Source organism: Etheostoma spectabile, unplaced genomic scaffold (assembly GCF_008692095.1).
Source record: "Etheostoma spectabile isolate EspeVRDwgs_2016 unplaced genomic scaffold, UIUC_Espe_1.0 scaffold00001328, whole genome shotgun sequence".
In the NCBI taxonomy this organism is placed as follows: domain Eukaryota; kingdom Metazoa; phylum Chordata; class Actinopteri; order Perciformes; family Percidae; genus Etheostoma; species Etheostoma spectabile.
The window spans coordinates 4,705-17,481 of NW_022602733.1; the positions used below are offsets into that span (position 1 = coordinate 4,705).

The 12,777-nt window shown below is 42.1% G+C and overlaps 1 protein-coding gene across 2 annotated transcripts; it reads left to right on the top strand.

Annotated features, from left to right (window-relative positions):
- The first annotated feature begins 955 nt into the window (after positions 1-955).
- Positions 956-12,777, top strand: LOC116674961 (protein FAM160B1). Of its 2 annotated transcripts, XM_032507117.1 has the most exons (18): positions 2,144-2,382; positions 3,464-3,542; positions 6,299-6,468; positions 6,781-6,885; positions 6,995-7,117; positions 7,264-7,488; positions 7,589-7,785; positions 7,997-8,111; positions 8,255-8,331; positions 8,450-8,642; positions 9,007-9,170; positions 9,785-9,931; positions 10,009-10,099; positions 10,610-10,753; positions 11,164-11,303; position 11,556; positions 11,905-12,008; positions 12,112-12,777. In XM_032507117.1, the coding sequence occupies exons 1-18, from the start codon at positions 2,338-2,340 to the stop codon at positions 12,221-12,223; spliced, it is 2,232 nt and encodes a 743-aa protein (XP_032363008.1). In that variant the 5' UTR covers positions 2,144-2,337; the 3' UTR covers positions 12,224-12,777. The 2 variants fall into 2 exon arrangements, with proteins under 2 accessions (XP_032363007.1, XP_032363008.1); XM_032507116.1 differs by lacking the exons at positions 9,785-9,931; positions 10,009-10,099; positions 10,610-10,753; ... (2 more) ...; positions 11,905-12,008; positions 12,112-12,777 and adding an exon at positions 956-1,166 and having other exon boundaries at positions 2,228-2,382; positions 9,007-9,174.

Consider the following 12,777-nt stretch of genomic DNA (forward strand, 5'->3'; position numbering starts at 1 on the left):
CCAGTTCAAAGCCGTCTTTCTACACAGGCCCAACCAAACATAGTCTTTAGGGACAGTCATACTGTAGGCTACAGCTTAAATCTCTTTTTAAAATGTTGATGTTTAATAACAGGATCAGACCTGTCATGATGAATCCAACTGCAGATTTATTATAATAACCTTGAGTTCAGGTTTACATTGCAAGTTCTCTGCTTCTATCCAACTCTAAATCAGTCAGTCAGACCATCTGATCACACAAGGTAGCCTATAGCAGGAGCTGCTGGAGGCTCTTTATCTCTTCTGCCAGAGAACACAGTCACCTGTCACAAATCCACAAAGACATCTTCTCCACTCAGACAGGTTGAGATTGTTGCACCAAATGACAGTTTGTATTTGTGCATCTGCAGGTGGTGATGGCACAGTGGATATGACACAAGCTTTTGGTGAGGGAGATCTGGGTTTGATTCCCACCGCGATACCTCAACCAGTGTGTCCCTGAGCAAGACACTTAACCCCTAGTTGCTCCAGAGGCGTGCAACCTCTGATATGTATAGCAATTGTAAGTCGCTTTGGATAAAAGCGTCAGCTAAATAACATGTAATGCAATGCATCTGTTTTCAAAAAGATGGCACTTATTGTCACATCACCATCTAAATGCATGACAGGTACAGTACAATGACACTCAAATTCCAATACTCCACTGTATCACGGTCAACCAGTTAAGAAGGAACATCATATGCTACAAGTCCACGATCAACAGCTTTCGTTTCCAATTAGGTCGTGTGCATCCTTTAACTAATGACATGCATCATCTCTGATTAATAACAAATGTTAAAAGAAACAGACATAAAATGAGGTCCACCATAACACCTGGGATATTTTTTAAAGGGAAAAGTGTGATCTATAGGTTGCAACAGAGTGTTCATATCAACAGAATAAGTTGTAGGCTGTCTAGAAAGGGCTGCAGCAGTAGAAGCTGTAGTTTCAGCTAACCTACATACATAACAGTGTCATTATCACAGCCTGATCCAGCGGAAAGACGACGCAAATGGGCTCTCTTCTCTATTTCATCCATCCTTGAACCAAGACCCCCTCCTCTCTAAAAAATTAAGAGACTTTTCCCCAGTATAGGTATTGTTATGAAGGTTTCTGCGGCAAAAGATACTCACCTCTAGCAGACATGCCCGGTAGGTACAGAGCCTCTCTTTCTTTGCCGAGATCACCAGGAGTATATGCCCTGATACAGCGTTGAAGGAGGGGAAAAGACCGCGTTAGAACCTGATATTATCTAGGCCGACTTTAAGTTTTTGACCGTCATTTAATGGGACTAAACGCAAGGAAAGCATTCCGCCCGCGATTTGGCAGACGAGACTGGACTGCGCGATGGAGAGAGCACTTTCCAGCGACAGGGCGTGTCCTGGAACAGACAGCATCCTTCTTATTTTCCAACAACTTCACGTCCATATTTGAACATAATATCTCAGAATTACGGAGTTATGAATTACATAATTCTTGAAATGCCTCGCCTGCAGGCAGCTGCATGCTGTCGGGTCGCCTAAACGTTAAACCGGCTAGCAATAGGCTACTTTTTGTCTGGGATGACTGTGCTGTTCTGGACGCGGTAGTTGGGCTACAAAGTTGAAAGGCACTTTGTAGCAGTTATTTGTCATTTTTTCCATTTGACCTTCTACTTTACGGACAATATTTGGCATTAGACTACGAGGAGTCCTCACTTTTATCCTATAGTAGCCTAATGACCCTTAAAAGCAAGCATCACCTCCGCTCTATGCGGGAAAAACACTGCAATATCAGAGAAATAGCCAACATCCACCTGTGTCATTATGTGGGAGCATAATTGATTTTACAGCTCATCGGATATTTTCCATATAACATAGCTTATCGTTTGGTTTTCAGAATCCCATACTTGCTTTTATACTTGAAGTAAGCTTATTGATTGTTGTTTCCAAGCTGCAATATTGACAACCGTCCCTGTTTAAATGTATTGTTGCTGTCTTAATTTGTATGCAATAGTTGTCAGTAGCCTAATTATAAACTGGTGCCTTGTATGCCTGCGCCCTCTGGTGGATTAAAACAGTAGCGTTTGGCGAAGGAAGTGCCACCGTGTCCAAAGAGAGCATACGTTACTTAGCGTTAAGTCTGTAGACGTCTTGTTTACAGTGGTTGTGCCAGGCCTGTGGCCAACAACGTGTTAGGGTTTTATTGCTTACCTTTATTCTTTTGTTACAAGGGTCATTGTATGAAACCTCCAATCTGGATCGAGGCGGTAACAACAGGAAGAAGAAAATAGAGGAATTCTCTAGGTCTTCTCGGGAGAAACTTGTCCAGTCGAAGAACAAAATGTTCTCCAAATTTACGTCAATTCTTCAGCACGCTGTGGAAGCGGTGAGTTTTTTTTTACCAACAGTATATATTTATCAATTAGTTTGCTTTTGTGTATCGTCTGCTCTGGTTCAAAGGGTCCTTTGGTGGCCCAGACATCATAACGTCAGCATTCGAGATAGGTTGCTAACTGGTGAGCTAACCAATTAGCAGAAGCTAATGTTAGCGTTTTGTGTTTGACCTGTCAATTCGTTTGTTTTTGTAATCGATTATATGGCTATCTGTGGGTGTGTTTCTTTGTCTGGTTGTTTATATAGCTTACTAACTAACATATTTCCTTATTGCCATATTCTTCACTACAGCAAGTCGTCTGTGTTTATGGTAGTTGGGCAAGCTGAGCTAGCTGGTTAGCCGTAAATGTCGCTAGCTGATGATAGCACCTAAAAGCTAAAGTAACGCCGTAGTTAGCTAACGCTAGCTGTCTCGTTTTAAACAGTGGTTTATGAGAAGTGGTGTCGAAACGACTGGACCGCCGTGTTTTACCGTTAAAACGTTATACCGTTAAACGTTAATAAAGGGACATTCTGTGTGTTATCTCGCACAGTTTTTGAAGCTTTATGTTACACTTTAGCCAGCCAGCTAGCATTAACTAGCTAGAAACCAATACTAACCTGCTGAACAGTGTTTTCAAGCCGATTCACGTTGTTAAGGGTTTCATACAATAGACGTTTGGCAGGCGACCCAGCACTTTTGATTCAGGCGTAATATTATTTTTTAACGTATTATTACATTATTCTCTGTTAGGTTGTTGGTGTATGAGGATGAGATGATCCACTAACGTTTCAAGTGTAGCTAAATCTTTGTCACTCAATAGTGAAAGTGTAACCCCATTATTTAACATTTTTAACACATTGAATAAAGTCATCTTGCAGTGGAACGTTACTATTTTAGCACTGAAAAGATTTTGAAATCATGAACATTATGCTAGAAGACATAACACATTTTCCTCCAACAAACCAGTCTCAGTCCTTTTTTCAAAGATAATGGAATATATAGACATGTTGCTATGGTAATTAGTGGTGTCTTTCTTGGCCACCAGTTTAAACATAAAATATGCTTATGTTTGCATTTACTTCTTTTTCAGCTTGCCCCATCGTTGCCCTTGCAGGAGGACTTTGTCTATCACTGGAAGGCCATTACACATTATTACATCGAGACTTCTGGTAAGAAAAGTCTGAATGGCACCAGTGTAAAGTTTGAGTAAAGTAGCAGGAAACTAAGCTTGTACCGTACATAAGTTCATACAGAATTGTAACTGTATTACAGTTACAGTGTGTTCACTGTTAATACACTTATTGTCAATAATCAGTATTTTATAAGAAGGTTAGTGCACATTACAAGTTACCCGATCCAACAGAGTTGCCTGAAACCTGCTCAAGTTAAAAGCAAGCAGAGGACCACATTTTGAAGCTTGATCCAACAAACATCTTATTTTTCTCAACTATGATAAATATGATAAAACATTTGCTGTTGATCAACTTATTAATAACCAGCACTACTATAAAATAAATACATGCAGTGCAAAGGGAATGTTTATGTAGAAATACAAATTTAAATAGCATACTTTAAAGCATGCTGGGAATGCCTTTCTGGTTGAGTTTGCAATAGGCTCAACAACTCTGCCAGGACCAGAGCAGCTTCAGACTATGGATGCTTCCTCATTGTTTTCCTTTGGAATCTGCGCAAGTAAACCCTGAATGCATGACGCCTGGGTCAGTTATGCAACCTGACCCAGGTGTAAAATGAATGGGGAAAATACATCTGAAATGGGTTTTGTGGTTAAATTCACTGTGAAGACAACTTCCAAATGAACTACTGCCATCTAGTCTGTGTATATTTTGGACCAGGAAAGTCTCCTTTTCTTATTCTTCACTCCAAACGAGCTTGCAACTTCTTTGCAGCAGTTCTTCTAGTTAGACCAGTTTAACAAAATTCACTCTAAACAGCTGATTGGGGAATTTCTGTAGGGGAGAGCCGGGACGATTGAAACGCGGGACTGATGAAACATTCCAGTTTTCTCCGAGTGCAATGATGATAGACAGACTTCCTTAGGTCTGAACATAGAGCATGTTAACCTCCTTCTATCAGTCAAATATCTTCCTGTTATTTCCTTTTATCACGGAGTTACAGCCGATAAACGAGTTTTGATGGTCAAAAGTAAACTTCATTAGCGGTCACATTTTTTAAATTATTAACGAGTATTTTTCATTTAAAGGTTTGGCTACATGCTTATTCGGTAGACCAGTTAGTGTTCTCCACAATCCCAGACTTTCATATTTCATGCTTGTTTACATGAGAAGCAAAATAATGTCATATGTCTATGTCGGAACGGTTGAAACAGCTGTTTTAACTGTCCCCGACCTGGCTGGAACTCCATGGATTTTTTTTTTAAAGATTATTTTTTTGGGCATTTTAGGCCTTTAATGTGACAGGACAGTTGAAGATATGAAAGGGGAGAGAGAGGGGGAGTGACATGCAGCAAAGGGCCGCAGGCTGGATTCGAACCCGGGCCGGCTGCGTCGAGGAGTAAACCTCTATACATGGGCATCCGCTCTACCAACTGAGCTATCTGAACTCCATGGATTTTAAGTAAATGCACAAATATCTGTGTTCATACAATTATTTATGGAGGTGAGACATGGAAAAGCAGTTTTAGAATGATGAAAATATATTTGAGCCCACCAGGTAGGGGGAGTCGAGTTTTCCCATGTTATCCTATGGAGACTGACGGGTTGGGGGGGCGTTTTTTGGATATCCAGTGGTATAACCCATGTAAAAACCTAGTGAAATGACATTTTCCACAATAGAAACATGATATAAATAGAAAAACTTACTGTTCTAGCTACAAAAAATGGCACAATCATCCACAGTGCATGATATTTCAATAACCGCTTCATACGCGCTTCAGGATGACGGCAATGAGTTATTAACAGACATTCACAAAGACACATAGTCCTGCAACAATCTATCTATAATAACACCTTTTGGAAGTATCATCCATGATGTACAGTAAAATATGAAAGTTGTGGGAAGTTTATATGGCTTAAACTGTGTGTTTCATTCGTCCCCGCATGCTGTTTCATTCGTCCCGTCCAGGAGGGACAGATGAAACGTTACGCACGTCCCACTTTTGTTGCAATAACTCCTGAACGGTTTCGTCCAAAGCTGAAAATGCAGCTGGACTTGACAGATGACGCGTGTAGGTTGCGTGTGACAAAATATCAGCTTTCAGTGTGATACGACCGCTTTGTAAATTACGTTTAATTAAAAAGTGTTTCAACTGTCCTGGCTCTCCCCTACTTTGAGTATTATGTGGAGGACCTTGTTTTCACGGGGATGATTTTTCTTTTTGACCATGACAAAACAAATTGGCAGTACCAAACCAAGGTTATTATAGTTTTGCATTTTTCAGTAGTTTTTATTTTTATTTTGTTTTGACTTTTTGTTTTCAAAATCAGGTTAGTTTTAAAGCGGGTTTGCTAATTTAGTTTTTATTTTTAGTCTTTTTTGTAATATGGGTTGTTTGTCGGGATTCAAAAAGGTCAGAAAAAGTATTGTGTAATAATAAGTCAACAAAAACATCATACAATTTTAGAAATATGTATTCAACAATAACACCAGTACAAACGATGTACATATGATGATAAATTTAATTTATGTAAAAATTTAAATCGTGAACAGGGTGAATCACAATTTCAATTTTATTATGAATAATTGTGCAGGCCTAATGCCTTATATCAAAACAATGAGCCTTTATCATCTGGATTGAATCAAACACCTTACAAGAGCTGTAAGCAGAAGCAAGAAAATAAACTTAGGAAAGGAAAAACTGCGCAGAGGTGGAGTGGTTAGAAGAACTTTCAGTTAATGTTTGTACATCATGGACATTGACTGATTCTTACATGCTTTCCTCTGTTAGATGACAAAGCTCCAGTCACGGACACCAATATCCCATCCCACCTGGAACAGATGCTGGACATCCTGACCCAGGAGGAAGAGGAAAGAGAGTCTGGAGAGACAGGACCCTGCATGGAGTATCTCCTACATCATAAGATCCTGGAGACTCTCTACACCTTGGGCAAGGCAGATGTAAGGCAGTCATGCATTGGTAACTACATGAACTATACCTCCAGGAAAACATGCATATTATGAAATGGCATCTTTTATAAAAGTATATGTAGTATTGGATGAAATCTAGTGTAAAACTAGGTTGATGATTAAGTGGGGCCGAGGGACACAACACTGACCGTACAGTCCACTCACAAACGATTGTACGTGTATGCACAGTTTGGTTGACTCTTCGATTAATCGGCACTGAGCTACATTTCCACGCAGGGTGGGGATACATCAATATTGTTATAAAATAAATTCTAACATATTCTGTTTGTGATTTTCCATCAGTGTCCTCCAGGGATGAAGCAGCAGGTGCTTACCTTCTACACAAAGCTGCTAGCACACATTCGTCAACCTCTCCTGCCACACATCAATGTCCACAGACCTGTACAGGTGAGAAGTGATGCAGTTGGGATTTTAGTGTATTTTTGACAGTCCTCCTCAAAGTGGCCTACAGGTTATGTAACTTATTCGTAACTTGTTTTTCCTGTGCCTGTTTCAGAAACTGATCCGTCTGTGTGGTGAAGTGCTGGCTGCTCCCACAGAAAATGAAGAGATTCAGTTTCTTTGTATAGTCTGTTCCAAACTGAAGCAAGACCCATACCTTGTTGACTTCTTCCTTGAGGTGAGTTGCTATGACTCCAGGGAGAGGAAAAAAAAATTGAGTAGCAAATTCATAACTATGACTCAGTGTATCTTACTAGCAAAGGTCCTTGCAGGATTTCTAAGCACATAGTCCAGAGAATATTTTTTTGGGGATGTTATTTGCAGAACAAGTCAAAGAGACCTGATACAAAGACTCCTGGAGGGACGGAGCTGGTGAAGGACAATGTGTTGGCTCCAGACACTGGTCAATCTTGGACAGAGGAACAGGCTGAGCGCCCAGAGCAGCCTCAGGCTGCAGCTGCTGCCTCTACCTCTACTCCAAGCAGTAACCATAATAACGGCAACAATTACAATCTTGTCACATCACTGCTTAACCTCACAAAGAGCCCTGTAAGTAATCCCCATGCAAGGGATTTTGGCTTGTATGTCCTTCTCTTTATTTGACTGAACGTTTGTATTCATGAGTTGTATGCTTTTCTTCCCTACTCAGGATGGCAGGATAGTGGTGAAGGCCTGTGAGGGCCTGATGCTGCTGGTCAGTTTACCAGAGCCTGCAGCTGCTAAGTGTTTAACTGAAAACACTGAGCTCTGTGAGCTCCTGACTGACAGGCTGGTCTCCTTCTATAAAGCCCTGCCACAGTCCATGGACCCCTTGGACATCGAGACAGTGGAGTCGGTCAACTGGGGGTACATTTCTTTCTAATGTCTACTTTCTGTAACCACATATTTAATGTCTTGTCTTGCAGTCATTTCAGTTGTGTCATCATGTAAAACTTTGATTTAATTTTAGCAGGTAGCCCATAAATAGCATTCTTTATGAAATACTATTTCCAAAGAATAAAATTGTAGAGTTGCATCACCTCTTTTAATGTTTGATCATTTTTTCCCTTTTTTTCAGTCTGGATGTGTATAACCTGAAGGAGGATGCTGCTGTCTTCACAGGGAAGAGGGCTCTCATCTCCTTCCTGTCCTGGCTAGATTACTGTGACCAACTCATCAAGGAGGCTCAGAAGGTCCTTAATCAATGCCGACTCACTGTTTTTATTATAACATATTGTAGTCAGAAACAATAGTTAGATAACTTGTTGTTGTTTTTGTGCCTGAAAGCCGCAGAAGGCTCAAGTGTGTTTTTTTGTTTTTCTTCACTGTCTTCCAGTCAGCAGCTGCAGTTATGGCAAAAGCTGTGAGAGAAAAATTCTTTGTGTCTGTTATGGAACCACAGCTCATGCAGACGTGAGTCAAGCTTTGAATCAGCAATCAATCATCCTTTTTATTGAAATTCTTAGTCTTGTCAGTGTGTTATGTTTCATGACTGCTCATTAACACGTGGTGTGTTTGTGGGTGCACATAGGTCCGAGGTGGGCATCCTGACCTCCACTGCCCTGCTGAACAGGATCATCAGGCAGGTGACGTCGGAGGCTTTAATGCAGGAGATGATTTACTTCTTGCTGGGAGAGGAGAGGGAGCCAGAGACTCAAGCCACTATGGCTCAGAATCCACTCAGACACAGACTCATTGAGCACTGCGACCACCTGTCAGATGAGGTACCTGGTCCTGCTAATGAAAGTACCTCTAACATCATTTTGTCTTTTTATTTCACCCTCTCGTTGTCACATAAATGTGCATCATGTATTTATAATTTCTTCTTTTACCTGTTTTGGTATACAAGTGGCCGTCTTTCCTTGCAAGTATTCTAAGTTCTAATGACTCATATGATGAGCACATTGAATTTGAATTAGTATTTGACAGCGCCATTGCACACGTTTTCATTACACAAAAGAGAGATGAATCATCTCCTTGATGTTTGAAACAGCCACTGCCTACTTTCATGTCAGTGAGCAAATACTTGGCATCTTACTCTGGGTTTTATAGCGAGAGCTAAGCCGATGCCTCTTTCTGTGTCCCCAGATCAGCATCATGACGCTGAGGCTGTTTGAGCAGCTGATCCAGAAGCCCAACCAGCACATCCTCCACAGCTTGTTGCTGCGTAGCCTGGAAGAGAGGAACTACCTGGAGAACAAACCACAGGAGGAGCGGGAGCCCTTGGAGAACGGGCAGCCCCATGATGCTGTGTAAGGGCCTACCTTAAAATCCTGCCTGGAAAAGTCATCTGCTCAAACACACAACAGTGGAAATAAAGTGAATGCATCTACTAGCTGTGTTTTTCAAATGTCACACCAATTCAACTAAACTTGTCCTTATTTTTAGTTTCAATCATTTTAGGCCATGGTTATCAGCCACTGATAACTTTTAAGTAATCAGTTAAGGCATAATGAGCAAGAGATGAGTTCACTGAAGAGCTGAAGAATGTCAGTGACGTTTGCCTCTACAGACATGCTGTAAACATACTTGCCGATAAAGTAAAGGCATCAATTTTAACTTGCAGTGTCCAAGTAAAACCTCATTCTTTCATTCACTTTCCACATTATATACCAGAACTCAAAGGGGCCATGCAAGCCCAACAAGCCCTAAAATCCCCCTTTTTACTTGACATAAAAATACTGACAAAGTGGACTTTTCATATCAGAATGGGATGTAGAACTTACTAAGGCTTACATTGAGAGATGTATAAAACCAAATGAAAAGTGAACATGTTTTGTTAACGTCAGTAACTGATCCAAATCAGATTATTTTCTCATAAGATGAAATACTTTTTAATGACCATGAACTTTTTTTTTTTAAACAGAGACCTTGAGGAGGATCCACTGTTCGGGGATGACCTCTCTCCAGACAGCCGGCTGTCTGGTTCAGATTGGCTCAGCTCCTCTCCCCCACAGAGTCCTGACCACTCGAAGTGTGACGGGAAGACAGAGGTCCACAAAATTGTCAACAGGTACACAGTCTGCTCCCGACACAACTTCCATCATGTGGAGTCTTTATTTTTTAACTGTTAAGTTCTGTTGCCTGCAGTTTCCTGTGTTTGGTGCCGGATGAGGCGAAGTCATCTTATCATGTTGAAGGCACAGGCTATGACACCTACCTCAGAGATGCACACAGACAGGTAAGGCTCATTCTGCAGCGTTTAAGGCTTGAGATACACTGGACTAACAGCGAGCTGAACCTTCTGGTTTAGTGTTTGTCCCCAGGTCTTTTGGCCTTTAACTAATTGCTGAGGCAAGTCCATGGATAAACCTCTGTTCCAATATCCATACTATTTAGTATGTCAGAAAAAGATTTAGTATGTCCTAATACATATGTTAATGCATTATGTCAGAAATACTAGGATGTCCACCAGATTTTGCAGTATGCAAGCCAGCATGCTTTTCTAGCAATTCTGTCACACAACTCTTTATGCAACATATATGAGCAAGAGGGTCAAGGTGCAATGTTATTAAGAAGTAGTATGTCCCAATTGCATGCATACTGCATGCTACAGTTCATACTGTGTAATGGCAGCTGCAGAACATACGAAGAAAAACATACAATTTGGAACGCAGACTGTTGCTCATCAGTTTGTATGTGTGTCACTAGTAAAAGAGATTCTTAAGTGTAGATGAATTGTTCTCCTCAGTTCAGGGACTATTGTGGGGTCTGCCAGCGGTGGGACTGGAGGGGAAATCCAAAGCCGCTGGAAAAGTGTAACTTGGACAGCCCGTTCTTCGAGGGCCACTTCCTCAAGGTCCTCTTCGACAGGATGGGTCGCATCCTAGATCAGGTCGGTTTGATCCTCCAAATATCAAACAGCATGTTTTAGTGTAATAATATTGGAATGGAATATCTGTATGAAATATCTGTTGCATTGTAAGTCTGAATAGCAAGACACCCACAGTAAAGGTGTCTGGGGCAAATGGAGCAAGTAGCCAGCTGTTTATGGAGCACCACATGAATCAAAATTCAACTGCCTTTTAGTTTATAGAAATGGATACATAGATCTAAGAAATGGCAAGGTTAGTGAGTTGAGTGCTAAACTGGTTAAACATGGGTTTCTAGAAGGAAATCAATCTAACAGGGAGTGCTGTATCAAACATCAAAAGCTTCTGACTGCCGATTATTCCTAGCCGTCTTCAGACACACGGGACATCTTCAGTTCCCTCTAATGGTTCTGGTGTCCTCTCTGTCCTCCAGCCGTACGATGTCAACCTGCAGGTGACCGCTGTGCTGTCCAAGCTGTCTATGTTTCCACACCCCCACTTGCACGAGTACCTGCTGGACCCTTACATCAACCTGGCCCCTGGCTGCAGGTCTCTGTTCTCCGTCATCGTCCGGTAAGACTCCCATCTGGATTAGAGAGGTTATCCTGTCCATCATCGGTAGCATGTAAATGTGCTGTATTTATATAGCGCTTTTCCAGTCTTAACAACTGCTCAAAGCGCTTTTACATCTACAGGAAACATTCACCATTCACACATTCATACACTGTGGCCGGGGCTGCCGTACAAGGTGCCACCTGCTCATCAGATAAACACTCACACACATTCACACTCCGATGCGCAGCACCGGGGCAATTCGGGGTTCAGTGTCTTGCCCAAGGACACTTCGACAATGACTGCAGGGGCAGGGATCGAACCACCAACCTTCCGATTGGCAGGCAACCGCTCTACCACTGAGCCACAGCCGGTAGCAGACACCACCACTTCCAAAGCTCACAGTTGCTGTTATTTGGTGCTCTGAGGTTTCTTGCTTGTCTGGATTTTTTTCTTGTGTAGTATCTTAAATTGTTTTGATACTGTATTTCTAAATGTTTGGTGCAACAATACTTGGCCTGTGTCTCATGCCAGTGGAGTACTGATTTCCATGTGTGGCACCCAGAGATGGAAGCAGTGCTGCTGTGTTTTGGTAACTGTTTTGCCTTCTTGTGTGCGTTAGGTGGTGGGAGATCTCATGCTGAGGATTCAGCGCATTCCAGACTTCACACCCAAACTGCTGCTGGTGAGGAAGAGACTATTAGGTCTGGAGCCTGAGGGCATCAAGTACGTACCGCTACACGGTTCTGTGCTCTTCACTTCTAAGTTGACTTTGGGTATGCCCTTGAATTTGAAGTTATTCTCCCCTCTCTGTCTATTCCTGCTGTAGCATCGACCACATGACTCTGCTGGAGGGAGTGATCGTACTGGAGGAGTTCTGCAAAGAGCTGGCAGCCATCGCCTTCGTCAAATACCACGCGGCTGCCGCCTCCTCACCGTAATCGTCCTGCTGTTCATCCATCTGCCTCAGCCAGGCAGACGTGTTGGGAATAAACTGGGCCTCTGGGGTGTGGTGGTACTGGTGTCACAGGATTGGCAATACAGCACCGCTAACAGCCCATCCCTGCAAGACTGTTAAAGCCCACTCGGACGGGTTCATGGCTCCCCCTCTTCTGGCCTCTCGGGCTCCACTATAAAAAAAAAGAAGTCTTTGGTCTTGGTTTTGAGAAGGTCAGAGCAGCAACACTGCCCAGCCAGCAGAGGAACAAGAGGAGGAGGATCGAGGTGGAGGAGCAGAGAGATGGGCACCGGACTATTTGTCAGCCTCTGCCTTTACTCTCACTCCTTCCCCCTTTCTTTCTCACCAGCCAAAAGATAACCCTGTAATTATTATATCAAGGAAAAAAGACGTTTGTGTATTTATTTCCTGTCCTTTTATCACCCATTTGTAAACGTCATTTGCCTTAGTGTGAAATCGCACCTTTCAGTTACAGAAGATTGTTTCCTAATGAAACATTTTAATCTTAACTCCTCACATGTTGTCTGTTTGAAGACA